This window comes from Geospiza fortis, unplaced genomic scaffold (genome assembly GCF_000277835.1).
Source record: "Geospiza fortis unplaced genomic scaffold, GeoFor_1.0 scaffold75, whole genome shotgun sequence".
NCBI lineage: Eukaryota > Metazoa > Chordata > Aves > Passeriformes > Thraupidae > Geospiza > Geospiza fortis.
The window spans coordinates 3,980,011-3,996,254 of record NW_005054360.1 but is presented as its reverse complement, the minus strand read 5'-3'; the positions used below and the strand labels follow the sequence as shown (position 1 = coordinate 3,996,254).

At 37.5% G+C, this 16,244-nt stretch overlaps 1 protein-coding gene across 1 annotated transcript in view; it reads left to right on the top strand.

Annotated features, from left to right (window-relative positions):
* The window catches only part of PARD3 (par-3 family cell polarity regulator), a 397,383-nt gene that overhangs the window by 370,243 nt on the left and 10,896 nt on the right, over positions 1-16,244 (top strand). The window contains exon 22 of the mRNA XM_031059323.1: positions 12,127-12,247. Coding sequence (XP_030915183.1) covers positions 12,127-12,247 — 121 coding nt within the window. The remainder of the gene's footprint in view (positions 1-12,126; positions 12,248-16,244) is intronic.

Genomic DNA, 16,244 nt, shown 5'->3' with positions numbered 1-16,244 from the left:
TAGTCTAATCTTCTTCTGCTGGCAGAAGTTCTCCTTTGCTGGAAATACCCAAAGGAAACTCGAAAAAAGATGCGGAGAGTGTTGGAATGTCAGGGTACAACTTAACCTTCTGCCACTTCTTTAATTATACATTTTCCGGTGTTGCAACAAATTATTCCTTCTATTGGAGAGTGGTTGTATATGAACTATAGGAGGCCTGATTAGTTATTTCCATGGAATATAAATTGTTGCCAACAGTTGTTTGAAAAATTCTGTTTTTGTCTCAGTGCGAGTGTGTCATCCCATCAATGCCTTCAGAGTCTTAATCCTGAAATAAGAGAGCAAGGAAGGAAAATATCTTAAATAATGAGTTGCAATGGCAATTTTTTTTTGTTTTGTTTTGGGGGGTTGCTTTTCATAGATATTTGTTTACTGTATAGATCAAATGCTTAGTGTGTCCTTTGACAAGTGCAGTCCATTAAATGCTTTATTCATGAACTGGGATCAAGGGATTGTCTCAGCTCTAGCCTGCTCTCTGAAATAAGATAATACAAGCAATTTCTGTTAAGTATTATGGTTTAGGAGAGTGCAGGGAAAAGAAAAAGTTCTTTAATCTCTTTGATCAGATTTGAATGGCAGTAAAATCTTAGCATTAATGCTTAAAATTTGAGATTTTATCAGCAATCATTTTAGTAAGTAGAACTCAAGCTGCTGTGCCAAATAAATATATTTCTCAGTACATGTAATGTGTTGATTTCCCTGGAGTTGCTCCGTAATTCATTGTAGAGAAACAATGAAGAAATAGTAAATAATAAAAAGAAGAAACTGAGTGATATAGCTGCCAGTGGACATGTTCCAATTGGTATGATATGCATCTTTCTGTCAGCCAGGGATAACTTACCAGATAATTTCTTTAGCAAATTGTTTCAGAATTAATCCCTGAATTTCATACTGGTAGCAAGAAGCTTAGAGCTGAAAATTATTCCTTATTTCTTGCCCCAAAACCTTGGTTAGATCTTCACATGTCCATAAATTCTAAAAGCTCTGTTGGATTCAATGGGTCTAGACAGGTTTGCACTAGCTAAAGCTCAAGCCCAGAAATGCATTTTAGAGCTTTGTACAGGAACTGGCTTTGCTGTTCTTTAGTTAGAATCACATATGTAGCAATTCCCATTTCAGCAAAGCTCACAAATTAGAAATCTCACTTTTTTAATAGCGTTCAGGAAATATTTCTGGTTTTTATAGCGGGACCATGAAGCGAGTGCACGTCAGACGCTTCAACGGCAGCAGAAGGTTCTGGTTTACAGCAGCGTTTGTGCTGCTGGGCCTCCTGCCTCCAGTGTCTGAAATAGAATTACAGTACAATTTATTATATTTATTATCCTGCTGTAGAAGAAAAGGCATTTTCATGTTTTATGATCTGAGGCCCTGTGCTGTGTGACTAGTCTGTTACATTTTGGGATGTCTGGCCGGCGCAAGTTTGAGCAGCAGTAGTGTGTGCTACACAGTCATGTTTGATATCTGCAAAACTTTTTTTTTGGCGCTTGCCACTTGGACTGAAATCTTTCTGATTAAAGATGTCAGAAAAAAGCAGTATCTTAGAAATCCAGCTAGGTAATGATGACAAAATAAAGTGATATCAGTTTGGATATATTTTTAACAGGATGTCAAAACACATTGTCATCAAAATCCCCAGAGACACCATTATGGTGTCAAAATGAAACGTTATCAACCTAAGACTACAAGAATAACAACGAGAAATAATACTATTGTAACTTTGTAATGTACTGCCAATATCATGCAAAATAAATTTGATGTGCTAAGTGGAATTATTTACTATGTATGTTTCATTTCTTCCTGTTTACTAAAAAGCATGTGGCAATTATGTTACCCAAGAAAATACATTTGCATAGCATTTACTTTTAGTAATGTAAAAGTTGAGATACAAATTAGTCATACTGATGAGACCTTGACCACAAAAACTGTTGTTTTGTAGTCCTTGGCTTATCTCAGGCATGCCTATACATTTCTATATGCTTCAGAAACTAAGAAATTTAAGGCTTTTTGGTTTTTTTCCATAAAAGAGAATTACAAACGGTAGCATCGTGTACTCTGTAAAGAACTCTTAAAATTATACTGAAGTAAATGAGATCTGTTTATTGTATGAACTTTATACAGGGCTTTAAAAAAGGCTTTTGTCCATGTGTGGTTATGTGAATGCAAACACAGAGAGGCTGAACAACTTGGTTTTGTTCTAATGAGCTTTTCTGCCAAAATATTAAAGTGCTACACTGCTATGCCAGTTGACCGTCACCTCCTACCAGGCATTCCTAGTACCAGATTTCTTAGGATGATTCATTTTCCACCTACCTTGAGCACAATTTAACCATCTAGAGTGGATTCATCTGCCCCAATATAATTGTCTAAAACTATCCTGAGCTTGTCCCTCTACTCTTCTTTGTCGATGAAAAAACTAATGAGCTCTTGAGAGTAATAATTGCATCCAAAGACAAGTACTGTGATTGCCCTCTGGAATAACTTATTTCTCTGTATTTCCCAAAGAAAGGGTCCAAGTGACTAGTTTGAATTACATTCTTGCCTTTTAGATGATTACAGTTGGTTGCAAAAAATTGCATCTTGCCTTCTCCTGGTAAATAAATTAGCTTTACTATAACATTTATCAGGCTAATTGTCTTGGAAAAATATTGAAGTTACAAGTAAATGTTGTATTTTGTCTGCAGTATGAGAGATACATGCTTTTGGGTTTCTGAAATCTGCACTTGGGTTAAGACAGCCCAACGGCAGGAAATATTAGAATTCAGGATTTCTAATCCAGTGTTTCAAAGCATAGCAAGATCCTCATCAATTACTGGCCATCCTGCACAATACATCCGAAAAAGAATTCCTGAGGAAAAAGCATACTTGCATTTCCAAGAGGAAAAAGAAGTGAAATAACCTGAAAATATCTCAAGTAATAAAAGTTGAGTTCCACCTAACTCACTGAATAACCAAGTGAGTTTTTGAATAAAAGGTAATTGCTGGTTTTTTCTGTCCTTATCTGGAGTTGATTATTTTTTAAATACAACTGTAATTTCACAGAAATTTATAGTTTTAAGGTCAATCAAGACAGTGTGGTGATAAACCATGATTAAAACATCTATTTACTAAAATCTTCATTTTTAAAGTAAAATGCTGAAAGGATTTATCCAGAAATCATTTGTTTTGCAATGTACAATTCTGAGATTTGTTTCTACTCTCCATATGCATATAATTAATTTAAAAATCTTAATTAGTTTTTATGCTAATCAGTGTAAATCTTAGTGATAAACTTCATAAGAAGGCAACAGTCGGGTGAATTTAGGCATCAATTCAAGTAATCAATCTTAGCTTTGATTTTATTTTTTTCTTGGTTGATTCATATTGTGTGCACAGGCACTGAATGATGAAATGCTTAACAGCAACTTCTGATTTAAAGTTTAATTTACAGATTGCAACTTATCTAGTTTGAAAAATAAACAATGGTCCCACAATTTTCTGTTTTATATAGTTTCTGATCTACTCTCTGAGACTGAAGGGAGTCTCCTCAACTTTCACATACATTTGGTATCCTTAGGCCAAGTCGTTTTTGTTTGTTTGTTTTTAATGGAAAATTTCTCATTCTGCAGTTTGAAATTAGCCTATAGTTAAAGTAAGATATAATGTAAAATCAATCAAAATATTATTTGAAGATTTATAATGCAATAGCCCCTCTGTCAAAGTACAGAAAAAATTATACTATAATTATGTAAGAGGCTGGTAAGGACAGGGCAAGACATGTGAACTTGGTGTAATGCATTATATTTTTTAATGTTCAGGATTTTTAAAGAGATGTCTTAGTCCATAGGTCAGTGTTTGTCTAGCAATGTATTGCTTAATAATGTAGTTTAATGAATACTTTAAAACAAGATGTCATTTTTAGTAAGGGCATGTGTTCACAAGAGTCAAAAACATTCTATTTTGTTTTGTCAGTTGCAACCCCCTGGTACCTATTTACTAAGTGTTTTCTCTAATTAAGAGAAATAAACAACATAAAATATTTTTTGGGCTTCCAGTATAATTTATGTCAATGCATTAAGCAAGACCTAAATACTTTTAAAGTGAGGTTTTGCATTGAAACAGAGCTAAATTTCACCATTTACATTGTATTTTTAATGGTGCATTATTTAAATAAACCTTTTATTCCAAATCTGTTGAATTTTCCAATTTGAATTTCAAATTGGAAAATTTTGAATAATTTGGATGATTTGAATATCACTCTTGGTTTGTCCTTCAAATGGTGCAATCAGGATTTTTTTTTCTATTTTTCAATGTTGCTAGACCCAGCATTGTTGGCTAGAGCTGGGCTCTGAAGCAGATTTTCGAGCCCGGTGTCAGCACAGAGCAGAAGCTGAGTGGTGTGAGATGTGCTGGAGGGGGCTGGGCTCTCCCTACGTCACAGCATTCACACCTCACAGGTGGTGCTGGCCACGGACAGATGTTCCTTTTTGCAAATCCTGCCCTGCTTTAACAAGTGACTGCTCCCTAGCTGCTTCTGCTGCCCCTCTGCTGAAGGCTTCTGCCCTGTGTCTCATCCTGAGAGATCAGAGGGAGCTCTCCCTAAACAGCTTCGAGCAAAGCAGCTGGATTATCTTAAATGGGAACAAAGGCTGCCATGGCCTGGAGCCTGCTAGGGATCTTCTGGATGATCCCTTCTGCTGGCACAGGAATGGCCAGCTAGGTCCAGGAGGGGATTTCTTCTCTGTGGTCTTTGTTAAATGTCTTTGTATTGCTGTGCCAGGCAAGTCTCACATTGGCACAGAATAGCCTGTGATGTCTAATTGTGGGTGTTCATCAGACCTAGCGGCACTGGAGCCATCACTGTCTGTTCCAATTAGGACAGGAAGATTCTTAGATCAGAGCCCATTTCTCACCACCTGACTTTGAAGTAATTTTGTATTTCATTTGGAATCAAAACTGCAAATTTCTCCCTTGCTTGATCGCTAGTATTTTTTTAGTTTTCTTTTTTTCATAATTTATTAAATGTTTCCCTGTGTATTTCTGCTATTTCTTTAACATTCTCATAAGAAATTCACAATGAGATGTCTTGTATTTTCTTTTAGGTTTTGTGGCATTCTCTTTTTTCTTTTCCTTTTCGTTTTTTTTTTTTTCCTAACTCAGAAAGTGCAATACCCTATGAGAACAGCTGTAACAAGTTGTGTGTGGCTGAAAATTGGCTTGGCTTATATCTGCAAAATCTAACAGCTCTAAAGAAAAGCTTAAACTGTGTGATAACCCAGTAGCTGAGTGTCTGTTTTCAGATGTTTATAGCAAGCTCCTAAAATCTCTGCTTTTCCTTGTAGTAGAAGAATTCCACTGAAAAGTAAGGCTGGATTTCAGTCTCCGGTGTGCAGGCTCTGACAGGCTAATAAGGAAGAGTGATGGTGGCAATAAAAAGGGTCTTGGGTGCATTCTTCGTATTTCACTGGTTGTAAAATGATGGCTCTGCTACAGAAGGGCCACAGAGGGACTCAAAGTGAAATCTAGTCTGGAAAGTTTGGAGAGACTGTCGTGGTGAAGTGACCTCCCCATCAGCCCCACCTCTCCACGTTGTTTATGGCCATCACATCAGAAGCAAGTGCTAAATTTCGAACATTTGAGGCTACTTACCTTTTTAACCTGGAGAAGAGAGGTGTATCTTTTAAATTTTTAATTATTTCCTCTGTTGAAATTGTGTAAAATGCTCATCTCAACACAATGTCAAAATTTGGAAATTAATTTTATTCACTGAAGAAGAAAGTGAGTGCATTTGGAGACTTATGTACTTCATGGTATTGCAGTTGATGAACTTCCACTGTGAAGGTAAACTGGAATGACACTAAAATTCCCAATGAGCTGATTTCACATGCATACATATTGACATAAATCCTGAAGTTTAAATCCTGTTTTGATGGAATTACTATGCTGAAGTGTGTAGGTATGTGTAAAGGTAACGTGCTATATCTTGCCTGTCACATTAAGACAATCCCTGAATTTAGCTGCCTTTAAAACCTCCTGACTTTAAAGGATATATAATGCTCGATGTTCATTTAGCAAATACAAAATGGCAAAAGAGGATGAGTTTTATAACTGGGTGAACAGTAGAAAGAAGCCAAAATTGAAAGAGATTTGGGGGGAAAATTTCTGGTAGAATATATACCCTTCAGCATGCAAGAAGCTGCCCTTGTTAGAAACTAACTTTGCATGCATAATTAATTTGAGCTGCACATTTAGTTTCTTACAACTAGAAGAGAAATTTAATTCAGGTGTTTGGTGAACATATGGAGGATTTACTGTGAATTTATGACCTGTGGTTTGAGTGTAAAAACCCAAGATACTAGCTGATAAAACTTAATGAAGCTCGTGCAGAGAAACTATTTTTATTTGCAGTTTTGTAATTCATACATTTTTTGGTTTTTAACACCTCTCCTCTACCTTTTTATGCCTTATTCCCAATAAATTCTTTGACAGTTAAGAAAAACAAAAGTAGTGTGGAATAAGGCTTTTTATGCCTCTTTCCAGGTTACAGCCATGGTACATTTGTAGTCTAACAAATTTGATCTCTTGCCCAGCTAATTTTTTTTCTCGGGTGACTGTAGCAATCCTGTAATCATGTAACAGCTCTTTTACATAGCACTGTCCATGGTTGCTCCTGTTTGTGTACCGTGTCTGGATGTGTTAATATCCATGTGCTCGTGAGCAATCTGATGTCTCAGAAAAGGACCATATGTAGGGCACAATGCAAGGAGAGGACCAGCCAAATCAGTTACACTAACTTAAGCCTGAGGAGTGGCATTTAGATGTCAAAAAATAAACCACAGAACAAAATAGGAAAAGACCAACCTGCTCTGGCAAGCTGGTGGCAGGAAGGAGAGAGTACAAACTGTGCTGCTGCTCAGCCCTCATCGCCTGCGCTCTGTGGGCACAGTCATCTGTGTCACTGATGATTAACAAATCTGCTTAAAGTGAGCAAACCAGCAGGCTGTGCATTGGGACGTGGTGGTAACTTCAAGGCTGGTAAAGGGCACACTTTCATTTTATTTTATGTCCATGACTTTTTGAAATAACCTGACAGTTTCTGCTTATTCACCCTCAAGGGCCATCTGAAACAGACAATTCCATCTGCTTGGGGTTAAGCACTGTGGAGAGAGGGTTCTCAAGTTCCAGTAAATGTAGCAGAAGTTTTTATATTAGATTATCACCACTCTACTTTCTGTTGGGCTGTTTCATCCTGCTCAAGTGATGAAGAAAGGGGTCAATTTTGTAGGCATTCAGTGAGTTCTGTACTTTGGTGAGGATGTGTGCCACCAACCATGGTGTGGCCACTTTGCCAATCCTATGGAAATAAATTTGTTTCCTGCTCCTCTCTGTGTGTAAATGGAAATAGATACAAATTCAGACCTTAATTTTTAATATGACACAGCTAATCTGTTCAAATGAAAAGGGATTTATATCATACAAATGGATGATAGTTATTTGCGAGCTTGAAGCAAATAAGAACCCATCTGTGTTTTATTACTGCTATCCAGAGATCTAAGCAGCCGCTCAGGCCGGCGAGGCCCCGGCAGCTCAACTGTGTGATAGAAGATTTCAAGGTGTAAAGAGCACTGTTTGTTTACTAACCTTTTGGTTATTCTAGTCAAGTTGCAACTGCCTGGTGGTGTTGTTAAGACCCTTTTCCATGCTTTTTCAGGCCAATAAAGTTTTTCCCAAAGCTTCAGTCATCCCTGTTCAGTGGCATGTTTGTATCTACTTTATCACACTGAAAATCTGACTGTTTTGAAAGGAATACAGCTCTGCACATCAGTGCATGACATCACACTGAGACATTGCTTAATGATCTGAGACCCTGATGGCCATTGCTGCAACTGCTTGTTCCTGGAAATATATAACAGCCCTGGCCTATCTGAGTCTTGCTTACCATTGCATTTTTAGTCTGTGCTGCTGGTGGTGTGTTTTGAAGCAGCACTCAAAAAACAACTGATTGTGAAATGTGCCTTCTGCAGATGGAAGGCAATGGGGTGCCAAGTAGAGCTGTGATACAAGAAAGCACAGATGCTTTGCAACCCGAGTAAACTTTGGCCCTAAAAGCCTTTCCTTGAATTTTATTTATTTTAAGAACATTCAACATTGAGAGGACTTTGATAGAAGAACATCACTGTATCTGATGCTAGGAGGTGCTAATTGTCTTCTGTAAATTCACAGCCATCCTGTTATTAAGTAGGCATAAGGGAAGGCTGTCTGGGCAAGCTGTGGTTACTGTAGAGAGCTGTAATTTCAGTTTTGCTAAAAATTTTAAAGTTTGCATAGGTTAAATCTTCAGTAAGCATGGATGTATTTCAAGGTAAACTCCTTCCTTCCTGCTAGTAGTCCTGAATTCTTTGAGGTGGATCTGCCTTCAGATTTTTCAGTGCATTTGAATGAAGGACTCAAACAAAACATGGTACATTTAATTGAACTTTTGAGGACTTTCCCCATACACCCACAATGGGAATTTAAGCAGCAAGAACACCTGCAGCCTGCATCCTAGTAGTCTATTGATATGACCCTATCTTTCTTGGGTCAATTCATCCAATAAGTCAAAATTTATTTTGCTTTAGACTGGCTAAGGACACTTCACATGGGATATAATTTGTTTAGCTCTGCCCCAAGGGATAATGATGTGACTTACATAAAGATTTTTAAATAAAGCAGAACATCTTGGGATCTGAAAAGGAATAAAGTTAGGTTTGCACTGTTGACTCCAAAATTTTATTGGTGACAGTTTTCCCTAATGATTATGATTTTTACATTTTCCTCCTTCTAGAAGTACTAATTGGGAGTTAAATGAGATACCAAGTGGGTGTACCAAGTGTTCCCTGAGTGCAGAGGGAGTGCAGTGGGAGACATAAAAACCATCAAAAAAATCACTGATGATAAGAGTAACTGGATGAAGAAAGGCATGAAAAAAAAGAGGTGACAGCATGGCAGGCCAGGACAGAGATGTGCAAGCCCTCAGTGGTCAGAAGATTAAGGCAGCTGTAATTTAACCTAGAGGATTAGAACAAGGTTGAAATGAAAATGGAAACCAAAGGAGGTGAATCGAAGATATAGTCTAAGCCTTCAAATAATCTTTTAAGAAATATATCTTAGTGCCTCCTTAGCTGCCCGCCTTTTCCTCTTCTAAATAAAAATATGTAATTTTTTATTATTATTAACCCACTGACTTGATCTCACTTTCAGTTTCTTAGAGACTTTTTGAGCTCGAAGAAATTTGGGGAGATACAGAAATGCCTTTTGTTCTAATTTTGCTCTTTTTTCTTCTGTGAAATAGTTCTTTTTATAATTCACTTCTTTGCAATTTTTTAAATCTGAGTCAAATCCCTTGCTTTTCAGATAAAATAGAAATATTATGTTAAAAGATTTATCTTCTCTGCCATTATCAAACCTTTAATAAGTTTGAATAACTTTTCTTAAATCAGCATGACTTCTTCTTTCTTTTCATTTTTTGTAAGGGTTTTTTTGGCATTAAAATAAGTCCTTAGGTCTGGAGACAAGTTGATCATAAATTCCAGGATCCTCCTTGTCCTTTGTTACTCCTCTCTGCAGTGTCTGCAAGGTGTCAAGTTCATGCATTTGCTGTTTGGGAAAAGACACATTTTGGCTTCATGGCATGGACACTGTGCATTTATTTTCTTGCTATTCCTCTGATAAGGTAGTTGTTTTAATGAATAACTATCACAAAATGTGCAGAAGCCCTCATATGTGTAATAACCCTTCCAGCAGCCCGTTTTGGGGCTGGTGTAATGTATCCTGGATAGTGCACAAGGTTTAGTGAAGAACTTTGGAGTTCACCTTCTGTTTGCCATGGATAAACTGCTTCAGTGTCACTTCTGCACTGTGATCCCTAAAATCTGAAACAATCTTGATTAGAGAACCCTGATGGTTTACCCATCATCTTGAGTACTACAAGGTGTCTACAGATGGCATTTTTTCTAGTAATTTTTGCACAGAAATTCAATGACTTTTCTCTTTCAAACATATTCTTATACTTGAAAAATAAATATTTACTTTGCTTTTTTTGCTTATTATAATATATTATTATAATATATAAATTATTATTATATTATATTATATTATATTATATTATATTATATTATATTATATTATATTATATTATTTTTGCTTTTTAAAGTGCAATTTATCATATAGGAAACACCTGCCTGTGTAGAAAGTAGTGGACTACTTGTTTGTTGGATTAACAATAACAGTTTTAAAAATCAACAGACCATTTAAAAGTGTCTCATATTGGATTGTGATGAATCCCTTTAAAATGTGAAGTGTATAGCAATGCATGGGAAAAAAACAAGTGATTGTATAGTAAAGCTGGGCAGAATTTGACAATAAAAAATAAATTTACATAAAATAAAACTGTAAATGGAGATAAGCTGTTTTACAAAATGAGGTTGAATTAAGGAAATAAAATTAGCAACACACCTACAATGAAGTGGAAATCTTGAAAATACCAGTATTTCATTTCCACCTTTTCTAAATTAAGCTTTCTTTTAAATGTACTTTTCAAAGTGGTAATTTTCACATAGAAATTGACTTACCCTACAAATAAAGCATTTCCTAAAGCTCCCATTTGGGTTTTAAAAAAGCACGAAAGAAAACACGTCTCTAAACTCCTTCCATTTCTTTGCCTTTGGTTTCAAATAAATTTTAAAAATAAATCAACCCAAACCACTTCAAAAATTAGCCTTTGCTAGAACCATACTAATTTTTCTGTCTGGCCAACCAAGCACTGATAAACTTTATTTATTGGCACTGAAAAGAGTGGGAGGTAATGTCTCAAACATCTACAACCTCCAATCCCCTGCACCTACCAGTCCCAAAAGACATGGAAAACAGTCACAAATGGGCTCTAGAATTGTCTCTTTTCATACGAAATGAGATACAGGATATAAATTCACTGTGTTTTATTGTACCGTGTGCCTAAGAAAGGAAATCCATGGAATTGCTTTCCATTGTCTCTCTGCAGATTTCTCTTTTGAAACAAAGTAATAGATGTCCATTCCTCATCAGCTCTTTTGAAATAAACAATGAAATGCAGGGCACAAGAAGCCCACAAGAATAGATGAAAATGCTTCTGGTTAGTCTTGATATAGCATATTTGTTTGTCAGGCTTTCTGTGGCTCCCACATTAACATGTTTGAAAGAGGGGGGTTGTAGGGTCAGGTGGGAGCTGCACAGCTGGAAAAATGTCAACAAGATTAATAAATACCCACTTTCCCCCTTCTCCATGAAATAAGCCATTCCTGTGCATATTTCATTACATGCACATGGTTTCGTGTACACCTGTGCCGTGGAGCGTGGATTACTGGGTATTGTGGAAAAATTGATGGTTTGGAAGATTGAAGGTCCTGGGTGTGCTGGTTTGTATCAGTACCTCTGGGACTGAGCCCTCCCCAGCCACCAGTGTCTGTGGGGCCAAGTGAAGCCAGCTCTCATCTGCTGCCCTGATCCATTCCTGCCTATGGCCCTGTCAAATGGATGGCTTTTTACTGGCCCCCAAGCCTTTTAATGCTTTCAGACTGATCAATTTAAAAGACTTGTTAAAAACAGAACGAAGGGATGACAGGCTCTTATTGATTGGGGAAAATAACCAAATTTTATATAGGTAGAGCCTCCAGACATTGTAATTAATTTGATGTGAATAAAGATCGGATAGTACTACAGTTTATTGATCGGGGAAAAGTATCTTTCTTGTTTATTCAGTAGCAGAGATCATTAGGACTTTTAATTTCCCTTTATGTTAAGTCTGACACTACTATATCTATTCTTCTTCATTCTCTAGGAATGGCATATACTGAAAAGGTGCCAACAGCTTATGATAATTTTTAGAAATATTCTTATTTGCCTTGTCCTTGCAACATCTGAAATGTCTTTATTAAAAAAACAGCATTAATAACCTTTAAAAAAACTAAAGATCTTTGGACTAAATACTTGTAAATTATTTTCATGTCTGCAGTCCTGCACTGCAGTAGCAGTCCCAGTCCCAGTCCCAGGTGGCAGTTCCCTAGTATATTGATCATTTCCACCCTTCTGTTTTAGCAACAGATCGACCCCCAACAACCACGACCGGATACAGCGCCTGCGCCAGGAGTTCCAGCAGGCGAAGCAGGACGAGGACGTGGAGGACAGGAGACGCACGTACAGCTTCGAGCAGCCGTGGGTGAGTGTGCAGGGCCTGCCACAGCTGGGACACCTGGCTGACTCCTGCTCTTCCTGGGTGGGTTGGGAAGAGACCAGAAGGGAGGCAGGGTGCTCTGCCTCCACACTTCTGCCCTTGCTGTGATCCCCATTTTAGGTTCATTGAGGTTTACTTCAGTTCTAAACTTCTTCAGCCATCTGTCATGGGTGCAGACAGCATTATTTGCTCCGTGGTTAGACCCTTGACTCTGGGAGTTACTGCTTGGATTAGTATCAAAGGCAGTACCTATTGATCTGAAAGTTTCAAGGAAAACCAGAAGAAAATACCTACTAACAATAAATAATGGAAGATGTAACCTTGTAAATGCTATTTTCTCTGAAGCAATATCACTGTGTTTAGTTACTTTCATAAAGGCAGAACTATCTTTTTTCACAGTAAAAGAGATGAGCCTCTTTTACAGTAGTGCCACTCTGACACTTACATTAGCTGAGACAGTTCTGTATTGAGATATATGTCCTAATTGATCTTTTAAATCCTGTTCAAACTGATCCACTAATGTGATACAATTATTTAAATACTTGTGCTTATCTTGATTAACATAATTGAATGAATTAGTGCTGCTTTTTAATCAATTACATATCCTAAATTAGGATCCTTTAAATATGAGGCAAAAACTGTAATTTTGTTGAAAATTACAGTTTTTTTACAAGTGAACAATTTGTTTGTGCTCCCAGAAAAGTGGGAACTGTGTGATGACAGCAGCAGAATCTCTCACAGCTTCCTCTGAAGCTGGTGAGGGTGGTGAGTTTGAGTTATTGTTGCTCAGCAGTGCCATGTACACGAGGCTGAGGTGAGAATAGCCAAAGAACCACCATGTCTGTGTATGAAGTCACTGGGAACAACAGTATCAGGATATAGGCTTCTCTTTTCTTGCGTTAGAAAACATCTAACTTCCTCTGGAATGGAATAAATAATATAAACTTCTCTTTATGAGCAGACGCTTTCAGTTTGAGGTGGGGAAGATAATGTGCTAGCTCATCACAGGGATAGTTTAGCTGTTTGGGGTAGGTTGGGGGTGGGTGTAGTTGATACCTTCTGTTACCCATATCAGCTACTGTTTGGTTTCCAAATGAGAGATTTCAGCGACATTCTTGGGAAAACTGTGTATGAGAAAAGCTTGCGCGCTTGAAGACTTGAGAACTTAACTACTGGAGGTCATGGGCCAAATTGTTGTATATCTAAATGCCATAGCAACTTTAGACAGTCAACTTGGCTTTTATTATACTTTCTTGTAATGAATGAGAAGGGAATTATTTGGATGACAGACTGATTACCTTAGGAATGGAATAATTTCCTAAATTCTGGGTCAGAACATTGACCTTTCTATTTTCTCTTATTCAAACAAATGTTATCTCTCTGTTTACTCCCCTTCTACAGTTCATGCAAATGAGCTCAAAGTGACTAATTCAGCTTAATGCATTAATATTAGTTCTGAGGCTTATTGTTGCTTTTGTAAGAGCTGCTCTGTTATTAAATACAAAGGTGACCAAATGTTTTATTTTAGATAAGTACTTTAAAAAAAATTGCCCAGAGTCTATTTGACTTATAATTTTATTTTTCCATCGTGTACTCTAGCCTTTCAAGATCACAATGCTTGGAAAGGATAAAGCAATGATCTCATCCATTTCAGCCCTTCACAGTCATTTCAGTTTTAAAGAGCCATAACCCTCTTTTTTAAGGAGCGTGCTGTACTACTTTAACATGTTAGTCTAAAATGATGGACTTTCTTGAGACAACCTCTCAAAACAGATCCAGATGTGTTATTAAATACCGATGACACCAAAAAATGCAGAATTGGTTTATAATACATGTGTAGGAAAATACTTAGATACATTCATCAGTGTGTTTTCTCCATCTGTGAGCTGTTGGTTCCAAACCACAGCAGTGCAAAGTGCAACTGTACATGGGCCATTGTTGAAAAGAGAGTTTTCACCTGAGGGAGATGGGTTGTGCAGCCTACATAAACAAAAGGCTTTGCATACAGAGAAGCCTTTGACGCACAAGACAGCAGCCAATTTTGACCTGGTTTGGATAGAAAGAGAGGAAAAACCCATCCTTGGAGAAGTGTGTGCTATGAAGTGATAAGTAGTTTGCATTTCTCATTACCAAGCTGATGGGATGGTTGAGGATAGGGATGAAGTGCTGATGTGATGCGGACTCTTGGTTACTTTAAGGAAGTATAAATGAACATGGAGTTTGCAGTGGAAGTAATGGATGCTGATGGAAATCTGGCAGCTCTGAGGATATTCAGAGGAGCCCAATGCCTCAGAAGCCCACTAATATATTATAAAAATGGTCCTGTAAACCTCACCAACTCCAATTCCTCCCAGATTATTAATGACCTGTGACACAGGAGTCCAGTTGCCTGTGGCTGATACCGTCAGTCTCCTCCCTGGGTGGGAGGCAGATCTCATTCCATGGAGCACAAGTGGCTCTGAGTGGTACCTGTGGGTGCCTGCCCATCCCTTTCTGCTGAGACCCATCAGGTGAAGGTCATTTTTCTGTACCTGAGCAATGCAACAGCACTGGACTTTTTGCCCTACTGTGTTTGTCCTGCCAGTAAACAAAGTACTTGACTGCCTGCGAGTGTTCAACAGCATCAGGCAGCTGAACAGACACAAAAAGTGATAGTGATGGAATGAGATGACATTGTCTATTAAGCAGCATAACATTTCTGCTCAAGGCCATTTGAATGACACGCTGTTAGGGTTTAAATAACTACCTAAATGTTGCAACACTGAGCCATGTCTAAAATTCACTGGTTCTGTAAGCTGAGCCAAAGCTTTATGGAAGAGATTTTTGCATTTGTTTATTTTAGGATGACTTTCTCAGGCATCATAGCTTTTCTTTTTTTTTTCTTTTATGTGGTGCTTTTTATGTGTTTGTATTTAAAAAAGTGAGCTACAAGAGGCTTTCAAGGGCAATACTATAGGCCTGATGTTGCATGGAAAAAAAAAAGATAAAAATAACATAAAATTTAATTAATCCCTTTTAATCCTGCTGGTGTTAATTCCAGTCAAAGTGCAGAAATGTGTATCTGGACATGCAGAATTGCATGGAATTACAGTGTGTCTGCTAATATTTAAGGCCCTTGATGTTGCTATGACACTTTGATACCAATGAGGATTCTTTTGGGGCTGATTTTTCTGTTTTGTACCAAAGCTGAGCCTGTGTTTTCTGTGCTTTTCTGGATTGCGTTAGGTCTGCTGAGGCTTACCTTGTACCAGTTCCAGACTTCGGGGGACTTGTTTGTAATTTGTTCCACATCTTGTATTTCTGCCTAGTCATATCTTGATTAACAGACACACCCACCCCTTCAATAACAAAACCACAGCTCTGTAGCCCTAAATGCCATGGGACTGAACAATCCAATTTAAAAAAAGAGCATTTTAAATCCATGGAAAACACTACAGCTGCTTGCCAATCCTGCTTGTGGAAGCACATCAGTGATCCCAAAAAGCTCACAAAGATGCTTGAGGGACAAAAGTTGGTGCTTTATTTCATCATATTCAATACAATAATTGGTGCTGAAAATGGGAGGTGGCAAATTCCATTCACAAATACATTCATCCCCAGTCATGCTGGATCTATTTGAATGACAGGAAAAATCTGGTGTTGAGAGAGCAGCTGAGCAAAATGTACTTTAAATATTTAGGAATCAAATAAAAATGTGCTTGATTTTCTACAGATAACAGCTTACTAGGTCATAATATATACACTACCTGACTTGGCTGAGTATAGCTTTAATTACATGCACAAATTTGTGAAAAGTAAATAATTATATGATTTTCATAGAGGAAAGACTCCAGGAGTCCTAATAATATATTTATACATGGCTTGATAACTAAAGCCTCAGAAGGGCTGGGATTTTTTTCTGCTTGGGTGTTTTCTGCTGTTTGTTGGTGTGGAGGACTTGTCTCTATAGAAAAAATTCTTTTTATTCTGTTTAATATACTTA